This window comes from Dinoponera quadriceps, unplaced genomic scaffold (assembly GCF_001313825.1).
Source record: "Dinoponera quadriceps isolate SergipeBrazil2010 unplaced genomic scaffold, ASM131382v1 scaffold7286, whole genome shotgun sequence".
Taxonomy (NCBI): domain Eukaryota; kingdom Metazoa; phylum Arthropoda; class Insecta; order Hymenoptera; family Formicidae; genus Dinoponera; species Dinoponera quadriceps.
In genome coordinates, this window is record NW_014562508.1 from 715804 (window position 1) to 737442 (window position 21639).

Below are 21639 nucleotides of genomic sequence, written 5' to 3' on the forward strand. Positions count from 1 at the left end.
CCCGAGAAGGGATCAAACGCGTTTTGGTTGGAAGAAAGAAAATTTCGAATTCTCACGAAGCAAATTTAGTTTTCACAACCAGAAATTCTGTTTCCTTCGATCAATACGTGTTTGGTTGCCCATTGTCAGGTAGATCCAACCGGACTCATCGTTGTAGGAGTCAGAGCACAGATTTCACAGTGCCATTAAACATTAACATTGTCAATATTAATATGTGAGAGGACGCGATGCTTCGATGTATATTAATGCACGCATCGGATTATTCCCTTTTTCTCGCAACGCTTAGTATGGATCTAAATAAAGTCTGGGTTGGTTAATTGAGGATTTGTATTAATTAGGACACGCTCGGTGTAGAAGGATACTCTCCCGGTGTAAACCGAAGAATAATCCGACGTGTGCGTTAATACACGTTCAAACAATACATTCCCCCGCAAGCGTATTAATATCGACAATATTAATGTTTAACGGCGCTATAAAATCTATGCTTCGGCTTCTAAAGGCCCTTTTCTTCTCTCTACGAGAGAAACGCTTGAAGTATTAAAAAGAAAGAAAAGGAAGGAACTATATCTGTTCGGGTGATCTAAAGAAATGTCCCGAATTACGTCTGTTTGATGTACGGCCAGATTACGAAGGAAGCGCGAAATGTATGGATCTCTAAAGTAGCGTAATTAGTATGAAATGTGGCTTAACGTTGAATGCTTAAACGCAGGTGCGGAGGTGGGAGGGGAGATCAAGGGGGATATCTGACTCGGCGTCTTTGAGGGACAAGAGTCCTTTGTCTTGACGACCGTCGCGGTTGAATTGAAGCCATGGATTTGACCGCCGTAATGGTCCACTTCCGCCATTCGGACATTAATTTCGACCGTCTAGGGACGCGCTTGTGCGCGCCATTCGATAAATCGATAACCGCAATAAGAGGGATCCTGCGAAAGATTAATGCCACAGGGATATCCGTCATTCTGGCGGACGATCAACAATTTCACTCAGCCCGTCTGTGCGAATAATCGCGCGATAATACGCATACGAATCTCGGCGTTGCGCCTTTTTTTTTTTTTATTCGAAGGAAAGAGGGAGAAGCGAGACGTTTAATTAGCGTTATTTGCTCTCGGTACCGACCGCCGTGTCATAATAATATTTCACGATTAACCTGACCGGGTTGCACGCTGCCCGCGATGTATTACGGTATTAAAAATCACATTCCGGATATCGATATGATCATAAAGTCGGCCATTTCGCCCGTCTGTCTATAAATCGTAACGCAATTCTAAATGACAAGCACGTACAGGTCACTTATCTCGGTGACCGAACGCAAGGCAACGGAAGGAAGAACACAAGTGGCATATTATCGCAAAACTGGCTTCTTCTTGAAAAAGAATAAATAGCTAAACTTCTGAAATTTCTGACGTGAGAGAAAAAAAATCAATACTCGAGTCAAAATTGTAATATTACTGTGACGCTCTTAAAATAGTTTGCGACTCAGATGACTATAAAAAGCTTATAGGCTATGAAAAGCCTATTTTGACGATACCTAATTTATTAGTTCCTCTCCTGAATCTTCAATCCCAGATTTAATTTTATTGCTACCTTGAAGCTCTCTCGATATTTTCATCACTGAGTTCATATGAGTATTGAAAAAAAACCTTACGTTGACACTGGAAACAGCGAGAACAGAAATTTAAGACATCGTTATGGCCAAAATAGGAATAAATAATAATAATGAATTAATTATATCGTTAGAATTGAACTTGTTTTGCTATTCAGCTCCCACTATATTGTAGAATTAAAAGTTTCACATAAGATGAAAATTTCGACTCGGTGAGTTGGAACGTGGCTAGTAAAGAATAATTAACCGTGCGGAGCGAGCGTCCTAGTGTACGCAGAGAGAGTTTTTCTCGAAGACATAAACATTCATGAACCGAAAAAGTATCATGGTAGTACCTTACCTGGTTAAGATATATGTACAATCTTGATACAATTTTAAGACAGCATAGAAAATTTAGAAAGCACACGAACGACGTGATTACAATGGCACATCATTTCCCAGAAATCATGATCTATGCCACAAATACGGCAAATATCTCTCTTCTTCCTGTTATTCTTATACACTAGCATACACAATATACTATACGTTACATAATAGCTACTACCTGAGATCAAATTCCTTCCCATACTGGATTAAAGGATTAAAAATCACACTCGTATATCATCAGACTGTTCGCTCATTACTGTCGTATATAAAATTTCGGCTCCGGTATATCCTAAAGTCGCACAACACAAGTCTGCTATATCACGCTGTTAGCATGCTACATTATTCAACGGATATTTTCCCGTGTATAAATTACTTATCAGGATTCCAAATTGTACAAATGTTATAGGGCGCGCAATGACGTTATTCAATGTTATTATGTAGCGCGAGGAAAAGCAAGGAGTAAAAAGAAACAACTCTCGCACGTGTGCGAGGACGAAGACGTTTACCCTCGCGTCCCGAAAGACACGAAGCGCCGTTGGCTCCGAGATACTGATTTGTAGTCTCCCGGGGAAACATCTCTCATTACGATTGTATGCAGGGGGCGGTATAGATGCGATCATTTATTGAGCCGAAACTGCACGTCCCGACCTCAGAATCCCCGACGATGGACTCGTGCTGACCACTCATCTTGGCAACGAGCACCGGTGGCCGGGAACCGACCGACAGATTTGGGTTATCCGACAGGTCGGTCCATTGTCCTCAAGTTCTAGTAGGCTAAGCAAACGCGTCGCCTGCCACAGGAGCTAATCCCCCGTTAATTTTATTGGGCTGTTTATGGTAAATCGAAGGGTACACGTGGCGATATTGAGCGTGCGCGTCACCGGCGTGCGTATGTGCATATGTAAGACTGAGGGAGACAAGGGGGTGGATACCATGGCGTGGCCGGGAAGCGGATATTTCGAAAACGCCTGAATATTTTCTCAACATACATACTGAACGTCCATTAAATTGAAAATATCCCCACTTTCCCGCATCGATACGGCACTGATTGTTGAACGGACGAACTGATCACTCCCGATTCTAGTTGATGATAGCACGGCCGGGTAATACAATTAACAATTAACACGAAATCCTTGCGTAACTACCCGACAGTAGCATCATTACAACATACCGGAATAAGAGGAGTAACCGGTGACTATACACGAGATACGCTTTGTAAAATGCAATTCTCCCAAAATTAATATCTCCAAAATCGCCGGTGCGGTAAGAAGATAACGCGCAGCTCTTATACTCCTCTTTCTCCCTCGGCCTCGGCTTTAACCCCGGTAGTGCATCCCAGAGAGCATGGATTGTACGACTGCGTCCATTGTCGCGCCGCGCCGTTTTCGCCCGCGGCGCGCTAATCCGCGTAGGCCCGTTAATTTTATTGGAAGCTTGTTTATTGGAGGGCGGCGATGCACCGAAACCGGGGCTGCTGCTGGCATCGGGGGACCCCGGCTGGTTCGCCGGGCGTTCGCATTTAGTAACTCCATTAACGCGTTAACAATCGGCGGGACCGGGGCGGTTATCGCCGTACAGAGCGGCGATCTCGCGTGCCCCGATAGCGCCGGCAATCACCGTTTCGTTCCGTTCGAGCGGTGATACGAAACGAGCCGGCACGCAACGCCGAGACTACCCTGTTATCGTTCCGTCCGGGCCACACTCTCTCTCCTCGCACACCACCGGCGCTTTTCTCCTCTTCCTCTACGCTTTTCCCTCTTCTTCGCGCCTCGCCTTTTCCCCCTTTTTTCGCCGATCTCGCCTGATAGGCCGGAACGATTTCGCTCGCGCGATCCCCCCGAGGATCGACAGCCCGATATCTCCGATAACGCGAGCGGATTCCGCGCCGCTGGCCTGAATAACGCGACATCCGGCTCCTGAGATGACTGCACAGCTCTTCAAAGTCTACCGAAGTTACTCCCTATCGCCGAGCTCGAAAGCGTTTTACGGCGGTGCGCGGGGATATATATGTATATCGGTGCATATAAAGTGTACACGCGAGATGTTTATAGTTTTTGCACGAAAGGACCGAGGATACACGCGCAGCGAAGTCGATATCGTTCGCATGACGGACGTTTACGGCGTTAGCTATTGTAGTAAATCAAGGAAGAAAATCGATTACTTCGTTTTGTCATCTCTTGTTTTTTTGTATAATTCTGTGAAACAAATTAAACGTTCGAAATTTGACACAGTCGAATCGTGCTTTCAGCCAGAAACGTCCAATAACGGCTCGGAGAAAACGCAAAGTGATTTTGTCGGACGGAGTTCAGTATTTTACGGCCGAGAAACATGGGTATGTCGGGTTGTACCGCACCTATGTTAGCTTTGGTATTTTCCTCTCTACAGACGAAATCGCAACGTTGACTCCGCGATATTTTTTCCGATTAATCTCTGTAATAATCCGGGATCGCGAGATGTCAGACGCTCCGGAAGCCACAATTGCCGCCACCTCGCATTTAATTTTATCCACGCGGTAAAATACAACGATAATATAAATATAATCGTTTTATCAACATCGCCGATTCCAACAAACGCGGACATTCCGTATCGTTTGTTCAGCGTGATGCAATAATCCACGCAACGCACCGTTCCACGCATACGGCGTGCCCTGCGCGAGATAACTTTGTTATTACAAATTAATTCGCTCCGCGAATACTTTGAACCGAATCGAAATATGCGGCATTATGATAAAGCGGCGTAACGTTCGAAAATAACGGTTTGCGGTCGCAACGCGGAACGTTACACGGCGAATACCGGCAACTGTAACGTTCCATGCCGTTCGAATAGCGCGAGACGGAAACTGAAAAACCCGATCCAGGTATAGCCGGGCCTTCAGCGAGATAACCGAACACCCGGTTGCGGTTAGTCGTCAGTCATGGAGGTTTACAACGCGGCCTAACGTTATTTATTACGTCTGCCTCAAATCTACCTCCGACGGAGAGTCGCTCCTTTCAGCGAACAAATTCGCGAGGCTGAAAACGAGACTCGTTTTTTTTTAGATTCGTTTATGTTAAACTCGGGCCAGCAATTACCGATCAATGCAAAATACATAAGTCGATAAAAGTAACCCTTTACACGGAGATAAGTAATTTAAGGATACAGCAAATTGTATGCTGTCGTGGTAAGTAAATCAATAAATAGAGTGCTTCTAAACTACCGTCCAATAATTTAGGAGTTGATTTTTGAAGTCGTTTTATGAAGACAAGTTTATACAGGCATATGTTCGCTTCTTCATAAAACGACCTCCAAATTTAACTCTTGAAACATTGAACGGTACTTAATTGACACTCTGTATATTTATTTATTCGCTACGACAGCATACAACTTGCTCGGTGAATTATTTCTCCCCCGTGCACGGCGAGAATGTTACAACTTGTTTTCATATAAAAATATCTTTCCGATTTTATTATCTGTTTTACTGCAAAGGAATAGACCGTCAGTAAAGTTTATCTCGTTGAGTGTAACACAATAAACCTTTTAACGGTAGAATTTAGTTTCTGAGATATAAATGGCACATATAAAAGAGGGATGATAAATTGTGTCACAATCGAGGACACCTGTCCCTCGGTTACAAAATTCTACGGTAATTTTTACTGCAAACCTCCGTCCGTGTGCGACTCGAATGGAGAATTAACGCAGATATATCTTCAAACCCGACTATTGGCTAAGCTGGAAAGAACTTTGGGAAAATATACGTTTGAGAAATCTCGGTATACACGTGCGTATCGCGCTTTCATACGTGAGCCATCGGTGTTCCCACCTATTCGTTCGCTCGCTTTTTCAAATGTGTCTTCAAGTATCGCATGAGCATACACCGGCGCGCCACGATACAGCGACATACTTCTTTCAATTGATGTACCGATGGTCCACTGCACGTAAAAGGGTTGGGAAACGCTGACCTACATACATCATACAGACCGCTGCACTTTACACGGCAATAGAATCGACCGCGCGCCGGTTGTCCCGTCGAAATTTCAGCGGCGTAAACTTTACTTCGGGATATGCCTTTCGAAACTCCCGTCGTGTCTCCGAGAGAGTTGTCGAAACAGGCTTCTTCCCCGAATGGCTATCGATTGGAACCGCGGCCATTCCCGAGACTTCGCCGAAAAAAAAGGGATGAGAGAAAAACGACAAACAAAGGCCGTTGCATCCACGGTCAGTTCCGAGTTTAATTCTATTAACGCGGAAGGTAGAAAGAAGAAAGTAAGCGACAAGTTCTCGGCGAGCTCAAAAATGTCCATCACGGCGGCGGAAGTGGACGCTTTACTTGAGTAATCGAATAGGGGAGATCGCTTATTGCTTATTGTCGCACACACTTTTCACATATTGATTAAAAAGGAAGACGTACATAATATTTTATAATATTGTGTATATTTTAATGTAATTGTACGTCCTTTAGCTTTAAAAAAAAATATTAGCCTCATGTATTTCCCATACAAAAGTTATTTAACTTGAAGCGAAATTGTGCAAATGGGACACTTGGATCATATGATCAATTGTGTCGTGTCTTTCATAAAGGAAATAAAATATATACAGTATACGTATTTACTTGACTTGAGATCGTTTATTTTAAGCAACATAATTTAATATCAAATATTATGTTGTTTGAATGAAAATATCGTTAACTAAACTATGTTAACTAAACTATGTTGTTTGATAGAAAATATAGTATTATAATTATATTTGATAGAAAATATAGTATTATAATATATAAGAAAAAATATATAATGTTTAATTCCCGGTAAAAAAATTGATTTCATTTGCATATTAAATATTGCCTTCGACTGAAGTGAAAAGGTTTTTTAATATTTTTGTAACATAGTGTTGTACTTCTTTCAAATTATTTATCGCTTGTAACCATCGTTGTAATGTTTGGATGAAAATTCGACAGAAATATGTTATTTGTCGTGAAAAAGTATTTATTATTTGAGAAACCAAACACAGTTCTGTTTGTTGAATGAAACAGTTGCTCGTTTGCTTCGTTCCAAAAGACAAACATGTTTCAATTAAAGAAACGTTATTAAATCCAAGGAAATCTGTTTTCCCATGTAGGTTCTCTTTCGAACTGTTTTAAATACTTGATTAAAGTTAATGATATTACAAGGACGCAGTTTTATCTCTACATACCTGTTTTTCGGTCGCGCTTTTGAGCCATGGCAGCCGAAAAAAACAACTAAAATCTACCTAAAACCTGTATATCTACAAACATGACTTCTTAAACTAACCGGATAATTTCACTCAAAATTCATCAAGAGATTATTTTTGTTATTTTCTAATAGATTACAGAATCGCGCACAAGTAGGGATTTCATAACTACCTTTGACATATTCGAAATCTCTGCTTGCTCGATTGTGTAATCTGTTAGAAAACAACAGAAATAATAAATTAGCCAAATTACCCCTTTAGCCAACTACTCCGGTCTTTCCTAATCTCTGCAACTTTTAGCCCCGATCTCCTCTATCGAACCAACCGGCTGCCCTGCTCGGCTCCTGTATGACTAAAATTACGATTCAGATCTAAGGACGATCTAAGAACGAAGAAGAAAAGAGGGAAGAAGACGAGAAGGAAGAAAAATTGCGCGCACGTTTATTCACGCGCGACAGATTTAGGATCGCGTCGCGAATTCGATTCTTCCGCGCTTCCGACGACGATCTTCTCGAGCGCGCGCTAAATTTAAGTTCAGACGGGCTTCGCGCGGGATCTACCGACGGGAGAAAAGCAAATCCAAAATAATCAGTCTACCGGGAAATTTCGCATCAATCTAAAGTTTGAAGCCGATCGGGAAGCGCCTCGAGTGGTTTAATACTTTCGGACGAGAGTGGATCTCTTCTGAATGCCTGGAAACATTGGAATGGCTCGATTGTAGCCGAGAACTGGCGGCAACCGGTCGTGCCGCGCGGCGAAGTTTCGCTGCTTGAAATTTTCGAGAGCGTTCTCCCAACATCCGCAAACAGTCTAAATTAATACGTTATAATTATGTGAACACTGGTAATTATATAAACTGCTAATTAACATATTTATATGCAGACGTTACTCGCGCGGAGTTGCAAGTTCGCGAACGCTTGTCGCTCATGTGCGCGTTATTTAAAATGAAAAAAAGTCTGTATCATGGCGGGATCAACAATTGGGTCAACCGTGTTTCCTCTTCCCCCCCCCCTCTCTTTCTCCGTTCCTCCGCCCACGTACACATGCGGGGGCAACAATTGCGGAAAAAATAATATTACCGCCTCGAAAATCCCGTTTCTTCTTCCGTGTGTACGAAACGCCCTTCGAGCTTGATCCGACGAATCGAACTGCCGAAATATTTCCTCGGCCGTTGCATCATCCGTAACCATTCCAAATAATTCCATCGAGTCGAGTCGAAATTTCAAGTTCGCTCTGCGCGAGGCAAATTCGGGTGCGTGAAACTCCGACGGATGCAATATTGACGCGGGGTTGATCAAAGGACGAAGAACCGAGGGACGTGATGAGAGGAGGGAGGTCGAGTGGATCGAAAAATTATCACTCGCGCATTTACTTATCCACGGGCGCGGTAAGGCACAGAATGATCTCGCGTGTAATCCAACGTCACGGCCAATTTATATGCTCCATACGAGCCCGATACAATCCAGCCGCCGTGATTAGCCACCTTCGCCGGGTGCATACCTTATGTTTTATGCATTCTCTTTCTCCAATGATCTCGAAGCATCGGCGGAGTGGAAAGCGAGAAGCCCGTTCTAAGGAACAGAGACGGGGTCGCCGCATTCCCCCGGAGATCGGGATCGTATTTCCGGCTCTCACAATTTTACTATTTATGCAATATCGCACTCAGTCCCCGAGGGTGGTAAGATAGGTCGTAGCGTTTGTGTGAGGACGAAGTTACTAAGTACCGCTAAACCCATTTCTGTACGAGAGTACTTCGCTCCGTAAGCTCTTTCTCTCGCCTCCTCGAGATCGCTTTTTCTATCTCTCACTGTCTCGTTCGATAGACAATAATCATTGTGGTAAGGTTGAGAACCATCTAATTTTAGGAAATGGTGGCGGTGTACATGACGTCGACTATTATGTATGCGCGTCTCTGTGATAACAACGGGACATTTGTTGCATTTGTGACAGACCGTGATGGTTTGGACGGCGATATGCACTTGTAATTGTGCATTGCTTTCCAAAATTTCCCATATCGCTTTGAAATTGATATTTCAACGTTATAAGTACATTCCAGCCGGACAGAACTTTTATGGTACTTTTGCGGTTCATGCGAAGGTTTATATCCTCGAGAAAAATTCTCTTCGCATGTACTTTTATCATTTTCATGTTGTATCAGCCTTCCATGATATGATATGAATCAAATGTTAGAAATTAGAATGTATCTTTAATTTGAAAGGATAAATATATTCGCACTTAACAGCTTGGCTCTTACCGGCCTATTCTAATTTCTAACATTTGATCATTTATAATTTCGGTACGGAAATATATATGAATTCTATTCAGCTTTACGGTGTTACCACGAGGATAATGTTCGGCTATTTTCGCGCAGATGGCACTATACATAATTGCGTACGAAATTCTTCGCGTGCTTAATCCGTCTATATGAAAATGTATGGGCGCGCGGCGGGAACAGATTAGCTAACGAGCTTCGCTCTTTAGCTAAAAGCGATAAATTTTTATCTTCGTTAGACGTCACGCTAAGAACAATATATCTCGGCGAATGCAGTCAGGCTGTAATTAAACCTAACTACATGTTTACGCAACGTAATTGCATTTTTGCAACAACTCAATTCAAATTAGCTCTATACGCACATGTACACGAACTCCGTTGTGTAAGTGATATATATTTTTATATGTTTCGCGCGATATGTAGGTCAGTGTCATTTGCTTGCCGGCGATGCTCCATACCATTTTATCGTGACTTATTTATCTGCGGGAATAATGATTTCCTACCTCATCAAGAGCCATTAAAAACGTACGACGCATGTTATTTTACCGATGAAATCCAATCGGTTATGTTAATCCAATTTATACGAACGCAAATATATACGACGTTGCGCGTTACCTTAATATTTGTTTCAATTAAATTTTATTGCTCGCGTTTGTCAAATTAAACAAACGGTTCGTCTGACATTTTAATTTTCCGAAACTAACTGTTCTTCGCAGCCGCGACACGGAGTTAATTCGCGCGCAGAAATACCTCGTATTTTTCATCGCGCAATTAGATGTAAATTTGACCGACGTGCGCCGACACGATGATTATTATATCGCCGTGGAAGTAACCCGAGCCCTTTTATATTCATTAACGCTGGTACGACCGCTAATCAATCACCGTGTTTCAGATATCGTGGATCCGCCGGCGTGATTTCCACGTCCTAACAAGCTCTATGTTCACATACACGAACGACGAGCGATTTCAAGTGCTGCATCCCGAGGGCTCGGACGACTGGACCCTTCAAATAAAATACGTCCAAGAGAGAGACAACGGGACGTACGAGTGTCAGGTAACGTGAACCACCGTGAGCAGTCTTGTTACCCGTTAATTAATTCAATCCATTTTAACCAGCGTTTCCCCGCATTTACCGTACGAGTATATTGTCTTCCGGTCGGTCGCTTAGTCACTCGATTTAGCAACATCCGCTTTCATACGCATTTCTCATGCGTATTTCTCCTTTTTCTTGTTTTTTAAGAGAATCAAGGTGACAAAGTTTGATAAGCGCGCACTTTATGTTCGCCGACCGCGCAATTAGCGACCGATTCTTATCAGGAGAACATAATAAGCGAGGAGGTTGCGCGAATTAACTCCTGCAACCTCCTCGCTGATCATGTTCTCCTAATATCGAAACTAAATTTCCATAGATTCCCAATGCTTCGAGATTTTCACAGATTCTCATCAGGAGAATATAACAAGCGAGGAGGTTGCACGATTTAACTCCCGAAAGTGAAAAAAAACTCCTGAAAGAGTTAGTAGTTTCGATGACGTTTGATGACGTTTTTGAGATAATGTCATTAAGATGACGCTTTTATTCGACGTGCAGTACGGTTTGGCATTTGCGCCGATTGCGTAACGCGATTCCACAATTTATCGCCGCGCGCAACGTTGTCCGCAGTCCGGGCGCGATCGGGAGATGCACCTTTCATTGCAACATACTAATTGGTATCTTCAAATCGGCTGTATATATTTCAATAATGCGCTTTGTGACGATACGCGCGCAGATGATAGGTGATTTATGCCGAACGTATACAGCGGAAGCAATAAATCCTTCTATTAATAATTCCCGGCATCGCTGATCGCGCATACCGCAGCGCGGGCGTTATTAATTCGGCGGCAGTAACTTTGACGTATACATGAGGTCCACCGACGCGATACGTTTGACATCGTCGTTCCCCGCGAACTAGATTTTTCATCACGATAAACCGTCGAAGAAAACAGAGACGGAGATGACATTCTTACGCGCTGATTGACGGGGGATTTTGCCGTCACGAGAGAGACGTGACGCGGGCGACTTAAGGAGACGTCGTATTTGAAAACTTCCTTGGCAAAATACTGACTTCTTCTCGCCGTAGTTCATGCCGCATTGGCTGCACAGACTTATAAGTGCTTTCACACAGTTGTTAAAGCAAAAATGAATCGAAGCGTTACTCAACGTGTGATGGAAACGTGTGATAAAAAATCTCAAAACTGATATCCCCAGCTGTTAGTTAGCGTAAATATTTCGCCTGATACAGAAATATTGCGGTCCGTACGTACCGTATTTGTCGAATCTGCTCCAGTCGAGAAAATGTCAATAAGATTTGCATACCTTTATATTTGTATACCTTTCATACCTTTTTATACCTGTACTGTCAAATTTAAAGGTCTAGAAAGATACGAAAAGCTTGCAGAATATTTTTAAACATCTCAAATTTTCCGCTAGATATGGGAAACAGGGTGAATCAATTCATGACACATTTGTATCGCATTTATATTTACGTAAAATCTACATGTGCAGTCTGCGTCATGTATGCAGTATCATTTCCTAGACGGGGAATTACACGATTTGAAATCTTGCACATAAGGTTGAAAATCGCGAAAATAATTGCAGTTATAAAAGTAGAGTTATGATGGCTCTAATTATAACAGTCTCGACCTTATGTGTACATGCGAAAGGCTAGAAATCGTGCAACAGTAAAACGTTTCAATCCAGAGAATGACACATGCATACATGACGCCGACTGTACGAGAAATACAAAACGAACAGCCGTGATCATATCAATATGTATGTGACATTTCGAGGATCGTCTACGTTATCGACGCCTATCACATTCGCCATCGACTTCGGCATCTCTCTAAGTGGAAAGTGCACCGAAAAGAGAGAAAGAACAAATGCGACGGTGCGATTAAACTTCGATAGCTGATTAATAAAAAAAATTGGATATCCATCACCATCGCTAAGAGATGTAATTATATCTATCCGCTAATACGTAGATCCGTGTGAGATAAACCGCGAGGGAGGGGCCTTTTGTTCTCGCTGCATATTCATGCATTTTTCTCCGCTAATGGAACGGCAAACACAGGTGCGCAGAGCTAGGCGCGAGTACGAGCGCTCGAAAGAAATCGCGTGAGCGACGAGACGCGCGGCCCATCGCCGAGGAAACCCCCGGCCGAGGGAAACCGGCGGTCTCTGACCTTTCCGAAGTTTCGCCGGGCCGCTCAGATCAAGTTCGGTGGCGCGAAGGTGACCCTCTTATGTTAATTTCGTGTGCGAATACACAGCGTCGCGAAACTTTTTCCGGTGAACTTGGGCGAACTTCCGTTTCCGTCTCGCCTTGATCCGTTACCGGGGGAGAGCGCGTCTCTACGGCTCATTGTTGTAGCCGAGTTCCACGGGGAAAGTTTAATCATAAACAAACGGACTGACCGTCCGGATGATGCTCTTCGCGCGCTCGATGTCCGAAAAGACTCTCACGATCGTCTCACGATACGAGATTATCGACGATGGTAACTTTAGAGGGGGGAAAACATTTCGTTGAATCAATAAACTTTCAATATAGAGTCCAATTATATATCCAATTATAGTCCTATATGGTATCAAATTAATCATTAAATTTACATCATGCAACGACGTAATTTTTTTTGTCATGCAGATGTAATATTAGGTTGGTGCATATGAAATGTCGGATTCTTAAGTGATTGTATAAAACTGTATATCTTTCTTCAAAAGCTGTTTATTCAATCAAAGTATGCTCCATTCGCTTCAATACACTTCTCCCAACGAGATTTTAAAGCGTAGATGCCTGTCTTAAAAAAATTTTGGTCTTTAGAATTAATAAACTCTGATATCGAGTTTTTTAGACTGTCTTCATTTTCATGGTGTTTGCCTCTTAAAAACAGCTCTAAATGCTTGAAAAAATGAAAATCGGTCGGCGAGAGATCCGGTGAATATGGTGGATGCTGCAAAACTTCATATTCCAGTTCGTTCAGTTTCGCAATTGTTTTGTGCGATGTGTGCGGCCGAGCGTTGTCATGGAGCAGTAGCGGGCCATGCCGATTCACAAGCGATGGGAGTACAATTTGGTGTCTCAATATCGTTGTATGGTCAACTTTCATCCTGATAGCAAGTTCCCTCGTGGATACGGCTGGATCCGCTTCCACTAGAGCCTTCAGGTCATCATTATTCACAGACGTTTTGGGTCTTCCGCGCGGCTCATTTTGCAGTGAAAAATCGCCAGTCCGAAATTTTTCGAACCAACGCTGCACTTTCCGATTGTTAACCGTATTCTCCCCAAACGCTTGGTTTATGTTGCGTGCAGCTTTTGCAGCACTATTACCAAGTTTGTACTCATATAAGAAAATGACGCGAATGTCGGCAGAATTCATATCGGTAATAAACTCAAAAGAAATAAAAAAGGGAAGACCTTCGAGAAAACCTATTTTGTTGAAATGAGTCTCTGGCAATGGACAATACGAGTATGAATGAGGTTATGCCAAATACAAAAGTATAACGAAAACAGGGAGGAAAACGTCCGCATGTAAAGAGAATGCGACATTTCATACGCACCAACCTAATAGTAAGAAATTTATTGAAAGTTACCCTCGGATTTTTGAATTACGTTCTGCATGATATATTGTTTCGAGTAAATTCTGATAATTTCTTGCGTTTCTTTATTTCGTCGTGTCATATCATACAAATGTGCCACGTGTGAAGCGCTCGAGAGAGATACAGCCTTCGCACATCGGCGAGTAAAATCGCTGCCAGATTTACGTAAATCTGTCTATCCGGATGCGTCCCATGAAGACGAATGGTATCCGATAGCGAGCAGCGCTCAAAAATTGTGGAACAGATTTATTCGGGCTTCGGAAGGTGCGTACGTTATTATGTACAAGTTTATTTCACGTGTGAAATAATCACAAGCGAAACTCGTTCATTACGACGGACAAAGGACGAGTAACGACAAACAACGAATATATTACAATCAAACGAGGCACGATAATGGAAATTAACGAGTATTCAATGCGCAACTGAATATTAAAAGCCGATTGTAGCCGTTGAAATTCAGATCGTAGTTTCGTAACGCAAAGACTGGGCGAAAGCGAGCGCGCATAGCGGAACGAAATGACGTCGGTCGTACTTACGACAATTTGTTAATGTTAAACTGATTACGACGCAAGATAATCCCGGGATAAGCAGCCGAGCGTAACGTAGCGCTTAACGTATTCTCGCTCGTCCGAAATGTCCCGTTGTTATATTTTCCACGTATCTCGTTGTTGCACGATCGCATGTATGTACCGCGCGATGATAACACCGGCCAACACAAAATTGTATCCGTTATCTCGAAATCGTCAGTTTTAGTTAATTTTATGACGCTGACCACACAAACGCAACTATTAAAATCAAGGTTTTTCTCTCATTCTCATGGCATGGTATGGTAAACAACAATTGAAGGAAATCTCTTCCAATTTGTCTTTTCAGAAGCTATTTTTTCACTTCGAATCGGTGTATGTGATGACACTGGTGTACAATCTTGCAAAAGTTGGTGAAAGGGATGTGTGTTTTAATTTTCTATGGAACGATAGAGAATTCGAATCTTTTGTTGTAACTATATATTTATGTGAAGAACGTTAAAAATCGTCTAATAATATAATATTTAAATAGAATCTTAGTTTTCCTGACAATATGAAACACGGGAATAAAAAATTTTAATGAAAATAAGTTCTGTTGCCTTGTTCTCCATACCTCATACTATGAACTTACAAGATATTAAAAAATATAGCCCACATGTTTTTCATAATTGAGGCTAAATAATTCGTTCTGTCATCTTCTGTCTCAACGTGTGAGCGTGTGAGAAGAAAAAAGGGAAGCTCGAGAAGGACAGGAATTGTGATGCGAATTTTTCTCGACCGATGTAATGAACGATATTTCACATGAAAATCTGTATTTTACGCTGTTACAAGTGATTTCGGATGAAACGGTGATACAGCGCGGACGGGTGGATCGAATATGAAGCAATGTGCGAGGAACCGATACGAAAAAGGATCAATGACGCGTCCGCCGGCTGTTGCTGAATGTGCCGGTGCGTCACACGGGTGTTCCATCTATTTGGTTTCACGAAGAGAGAGAGAGAGAGAGAGAGAAAGAGAAGGGGGAAAATGGGGAGGCGCGGAGGATGCGGTTATATAAGCGCAATGCAACTCTCGACACCTCATTATGCAGCGGGGTCACCGAGCGTGGAGATTACTCTGTCACAAGGTCGATAGCACGTAGGGTGTCTTTCCGACCGGTGTGTATATTATAACGCGCGAAATGAGTGCCGACCGTGCGATTCTCAGCTGTGGTTCATCACCGTGGCTCCTAATTAGAAGTCATCGGGACTATGATTAAATGTCTGAAACGATCGCTTGTCCCGCGATGACGAATCACACCCCGCCGGATAATGGATCGCCCCCGTTAACTCTAGCACGCACGGCGTCCCGAGTATGGCTGTGGTTGTGTGTGGATAGCGTGTGCCGAAAGTTTCGTACGATTATTTGAATTACGATAAAAAAGGGGTAGTCACGCGTCCGTAGTCTAAATTGTCTGGCCTCGCGATGAAAATGATGACGGGAGAAACGTGTGAAATTGCCAGTTATTAGCGGGCAATTGTCTTATTATTACGTCATTTACGACGATCCGCGTGATCGTTTTGTTTATGACTACAATCTTCCGCAGTGGCTTAGTACAATTGTCGGTGAAACGCGGGGGGAAAATCAAAATATAGGTCCGGCGAATGAATGGACAAATTAATGTTGAATTAATACGCGGGCGGAATTTTATAAATTTAGCGTAGGATTTTTCAATTGAAGAACATATCCACATTTGGCCTTAATTTTAGTACAGTAACCTTTTGTTCGCAACTTATGTCCCTAATCCTACGTCTTGGAGACGTGTAGTAATAAAAGAAGGAAATTTCAAAGACTTTTAATGTAATATATATGTTTTCGAGATTTTAGACAAATTGGAAATTGGAAAAAATAGCATTTGTTAAAAAAATATATTTCGAAGACGTACGTTAATATTCTCGAATTAATTCATTATTCTTTCGTTTCACACGTGCTATTTATATTTTAAGAATTGCACTCTGTCGTTAAAAACATTTATTATGTTCTTGTTGTTACGCTGTGTTAAATTGGAAGGAATTATATGAAAAAAGCCCTAACATTCTCTCTGCTTGAAGACGGATTTAGATGGGATTCAGACGGATTCCGGCATTTTGTTGTAATTCCGTTAACAACGCGTACGTACGTTTCTTCCGCGACGCATTTTCCATTTTCTCCTCATTCATTAATAAGCTCGCGCAACCGCTTTGCCGAAATCAGTCTCGTTGCACAGCAATTCGGCAGTTCGATCATTGCCGGATATCGCCGCTCATCGACGAAACGTACAAACCCGGAGACCGATTTTTGCCTCGTTCGCCGATTCGTTCGATTCATTCCCACGCGCGACTTATATCCCTCTTTCGCACGAGGCAGAGAAGTCCGCGACAGCGCAATCCTTCCCAAATAATTTACTCGGGATCGGATAAATCGGGGGAATGAGACCTCGAGAGCGTTCGAGATACCTCCAGAAAGTTCTCTCGCACGCGGCTATCGTCGCTATTGTCGCGGTGGACGTTTCGACGCGAAAAGCACCGAGCGCGGCTATCGCGGACGACAGATATACTGCGGCGAGCATTTTATTGCGAGCGAGGCCACGCGGCGGTCACGATTAAGTGTAATTGAAGATGGAACGATGGGAAGCTTTCCGAGTAATCGAAACCTCGCAGCCGCAATGTCTACGCGGCAAAAATGAGGGAACTGATAAATGCGCGTACGTGTGTCGGCGCGTGCGTGTGCACTCGAGCGCGTACGTGTAAGCGGGTGAGTGGGTGAGCGAGCGTATACGTAAGCGAAATGGGATCCGGTTTTGTCTTTTGAAACATTTTCTCGCTCAGCGTTAGATTCGTCGCTCCGTTCGCGAGAGAAGTCGCGGATAGTTCCGCCCGCCTCGGGATAAGATAATGATGAATACGTAAGATACAGTCGCGCGAAAAAGTTTCGAGAACATTTTCCGAGGGATGGTGGAAAAGTGAGGAGAGATTTCTTGGACTTGCAACGGTCGCTCCCCAGCAAGGAGCATAGAGAGACACACAAAGCCGTTCCATTGGCTTACGTACCGTCTGAAAATAATCTTATGATGATATCTAGATAATATAATAACTTTGCCTCGTTGGCAAGTAACCGATGTTTGCGTATGCCCACTGGAGAGGTGGTCCGAATCCGAAACGTTTCGAGATATCTACACCGTTCACCGCTGGTTTCTGCTGATTACTTCGATTCTTCATTTCGAGAGAAAATGATAAATATATGTTTCTATAATATTAGTTATATAATTACGATATAAGTGTTAAACTGTACTGTTGAAAAGTTATATAATTGCACTGGTTATACGATATATGAACGGTACATAAGACATAACACAAAAATTGAAAAACTGGTACGTGAGACGAGTGACTCGAGCGATCCGGAAATCTCGGGTTTGAATCCAATTAGGGAGGCGTGCTTTCAAAATGCGATATAATATTAAATAAGATTTCAGACAAAATCATTCGCTAACACGTTAAGAACGACCTAGTTAAAAAGAAAATAGTCAATTTTTATTCAAGAGTATAAAAACGTATGGTTCTTTGTTGTAACTGTATTTTATACTACGTTTTATACTCTCATTTATGACGTACCGTAAAATATAGTTGTACGAGTGAATGTCATAGCTGCTGTGACTATAAATCCGGGTTCGCTCTGCTATATATTTGGCACGCTTAGAAAAACTGTAAACGTATAGCCGGGGCTAAAATTGACTATGAAATATGGATTACCAGCGAGTCAATCGACTTTTCTCTCGGTGAATGTTCATTTGAAGTTTGAATCGCCACCGATACATTAAACAAATATGCAATTATATGCATTATGCATATATTCGTTAGCTCCCTACTGATTATATATTAATATGCTCTATGTGCGGTTGATTACGTTTCATTTAATTAAGTAATTCAGTGAGACGCGGCGATATCAAAGAACACTAGTCACTGATGACACCCACAGCAGTCAACGTGTTAACTTTGCAACACCGTCGATAATTACGTATGTTACGTGATAATTTGACTTTTAATTCATCACACAAATCCCTTCGTGCAAAGGCCGTTGCCGGCCTTTGTTCAGAGCTTTGTTGCTCGAAGATATATTCATTTCTACGAGACGCAACAGACTCAGGACACGTTTACCCTACGAACGAGACTTTCCATGGAAACACCAAGCGTTATGACCAGAGTTTTGTTTTATCGCTAATGTTCATTTCACCTTGGTTTCACAAGGACCGAAATTTCCAACCCTGTATTAATACACACGGAAGAAATGCCAATGAACCAGAGGAACCTCCAGCAGCGCGCATATGAGAGACAATATCATTGAAACTAATGCGTCATATGTTTCAACAACTTAAGTATTTCTTTCAATGATATCCCTGTCGCGTCGAGATAATTAGCTTCGATTATTGCCGAAGATTCTATCGGTGCGACAGCAATTTTTCTGCAAGATGATCATGCACGATGTACGCGAATACGCGAGATCCGATGTAACGGTACAGCGTATAACGGGGCTTACGATGCTCGAAGCATCGTTGAAACGCTTTCGGAACCGGGTGAACCGCCCCTCTTCGGGCTTTTATCGTTATCTCGCCGGTAAGGAACGGACTCGACGGTAAACCGGCATATTCGAACGCGCGGCATTTCTGTGCTTAACGATTGAGCGGAAGCGCTCGCTCGCGCGCGGAGGAACAAGCGTCGCTTATCGCCGGACGGAGCGGTCGAAAAATACGGAACAATTGTATATCACGCGGGGGGTAAGTTATCTCCCCGAGCGTTATTGCGATCGCGTCGACAATACGAAGTCGAGAGAGAGAGAGAGAGAGAGCAGCGGCGCGGCGGCGGTGGTTGGCGGCGGGCGGCTATCAAATGCCGCGTTTAATTACGCGTCGCGGCCACCGCGATGTCTGCAAAAAGAAATTAATTAAGGCAAACCTTTGAGTTGCCGTTACGCGGTGTGGTGTACGCGAGAGTGAGGGTACTTAACTTTTTACACGCCTTCAGAGGAGTAATGGAAAGCTCGTTTCGCGCTTATCGCAACTACGTCTTAGCCGCAGCCGGCTGCGGCTCGGTTATACCTGCGGAGAAACTGGGTCGCTTATGGGACAGAGAGCACGAGAAGTCCCTTCGGCGCTGAAGATAAGTACTTTCTCGGCCTGGCCCCGCGTCGAAGTGCACGTAGCCGCGATCGTAGGGCTCGTTAAGCTTTCGAGCTAAGTTTCGGCCCGCTCGCTGCGAAACGCCGGGGTAAACCGAGATTCTGATATTCCTTGATGGAGGTCAAATTTGGCAGTTAATCTCGACGAAGCCCGGGGATTTACGCCCCCGACGATACGCGCCGCAATATCTCGTATCTTCGATCGGGGATTAAAATACGGGTGTACGGCGGTGTCTCGTTAATCCGCGAGCCCCGTCGATTGGAATCGTTAGTCCGAAAATATCTTTCTCTCTGTCTCTCTCTCTCTCTCTCTCTTTCGCCCTCACTCTCTGCTTCCATGAACGTTAATTGAACCTCGTTCAGCTTTAATTATCGCTAATGGAGGGTGAGCTTAGAGTATACTCCGTCGGAAAAACTAATCACTGAGAAATATATAGAGAGAAATATTTCGAGATACCCTCGAGATACTTTTATTTACGATCAAATTGGAGGAGAAATCGCGATACGTCGCTGTCCCGAATCGTAACTTTATTCATTAACAGAGAGATTCGCGGCCGATTCGCGACTCATTACTCATAATTTCCGCACGATTTCCCAATACTCGGAGTCCGTCCGTCCGTCCGTCTTTCGCTTGATCCATCTCCGCGTACTTCTTCGTACCGCGCGCTCTCTCCTCCGACCTCCGGCGTGCGTTAATGCCTCCAAAGCCATCATAATCTGACCTCTTATAGCAGCGAATAAATCTCTCGGGGCAAGTATTGCGAAAGTGGCTCGGCTGGATCGTTAAGCTCTAAAAAGGCTCATTAAGCTTTCAATGCCCAATTTGCCACCGCCCGCAGTTCGATGAAACTGTATCTATATTTTAGCTACCCCCCCTCTCCCACCACACTTGCTGCAACTGCTTAATAATATTCGATATTCGTCCATTTAAAAACTTGACCAGCATCCATACCTTCCTATGTCCTTACCTCCTCCCCCTCTCTTCTCCCCTCCTTCCTTCCCCTCTCTCTCTCTCTCTCTCTCTCTTGAAAAATCTTAAAAAATCTTCACCGCCACAGCAATCTATCTCTGGAATTCCTTGCCGGATGAAATTACAGAAGCCGCCATACTATCTTCTTTCTAGCATTTTTTCCTTACAAACTGTTGCTAAATCGTGAATTGTGGAATGTAAATTGATTAGCCTAATTTTAAGCGATGTATATACAAAACTATATGCTCATATATACGTAAAGGAGCTTTTCACTCCAGAGTTATCTATCTCTCTTTTTTCTCTCTCTCTCTCTCTCTCTCTCTTTTACTCTACTCTTTTGCACGCGCGCACGAGTCTTACGTTAATAGAAAATTAACGGCTCGTCTAACGCGCTGAGTTTAATTGAGCCGGAGGACTGGCGTTTAATATTTTCACAGTAGGAACTTTCGGCGGGTACGAACAACACGTGGGCGCGATATGCGCGGGCTGTTACGTGCTGAAAATTTACGATGAAGAGGAGATGCGGCCGCGGGGGTTGTCGTGTTCTCGAGCGAGTGCACGCATAATAATTTTGCTAATAAAGTGGGCGCATCGCGCGCGCCGAGCATGAAGGAGCTCTACGTAGTTAAGATCGGGAGGGAGAAGGACGACCCGGTATTGTTGCGCGAAAATAAGGCGAGCGCGGCCGACCATTCGCGCGGTCTAATTTTTTTCTATGTTATTCATGAGATTTTTCACGCATTATTCGCACGTTATGCATGAGATAACGACCGGGCGATTTTTTCCACCATCGTTAATTATCCTCCGTGTTTCTCCGGGCGCGTCTCTCCTGAGTTTCGTGCGTGCTCTCAATTAGTCGGGCGGCCGAAGATTCGCGAGCTTTCCCAAAATTTTACAAAT

General features: G+C 43.4%; 1 protein-coding gene across 4 annotated transcripts in view; it reads left to right on the forward strand.

Annotated features, from left to right (window-relative positions):
* LOC106751103 (lachesin) overlaps window positions 1-21639 on the forward strand; it is a 366970-nt gene that overhangs the window by 236192 nt on the left and 109139 nt on the right. For all 4 annotated transcript variants that reach the window (XM_014631887.1, XM_014631888.1, XM_014631885.1 and 1 more), the window contains one exon: window positions 10318-10479. In XM_014631887.1, coding sequence (XP_014487373.1) covers window positions 10318-10479 — 162 coding nt within the window. The remainder of the gene's footprint in view (window positions 1-10317; window positions 10480-21639) is intronic.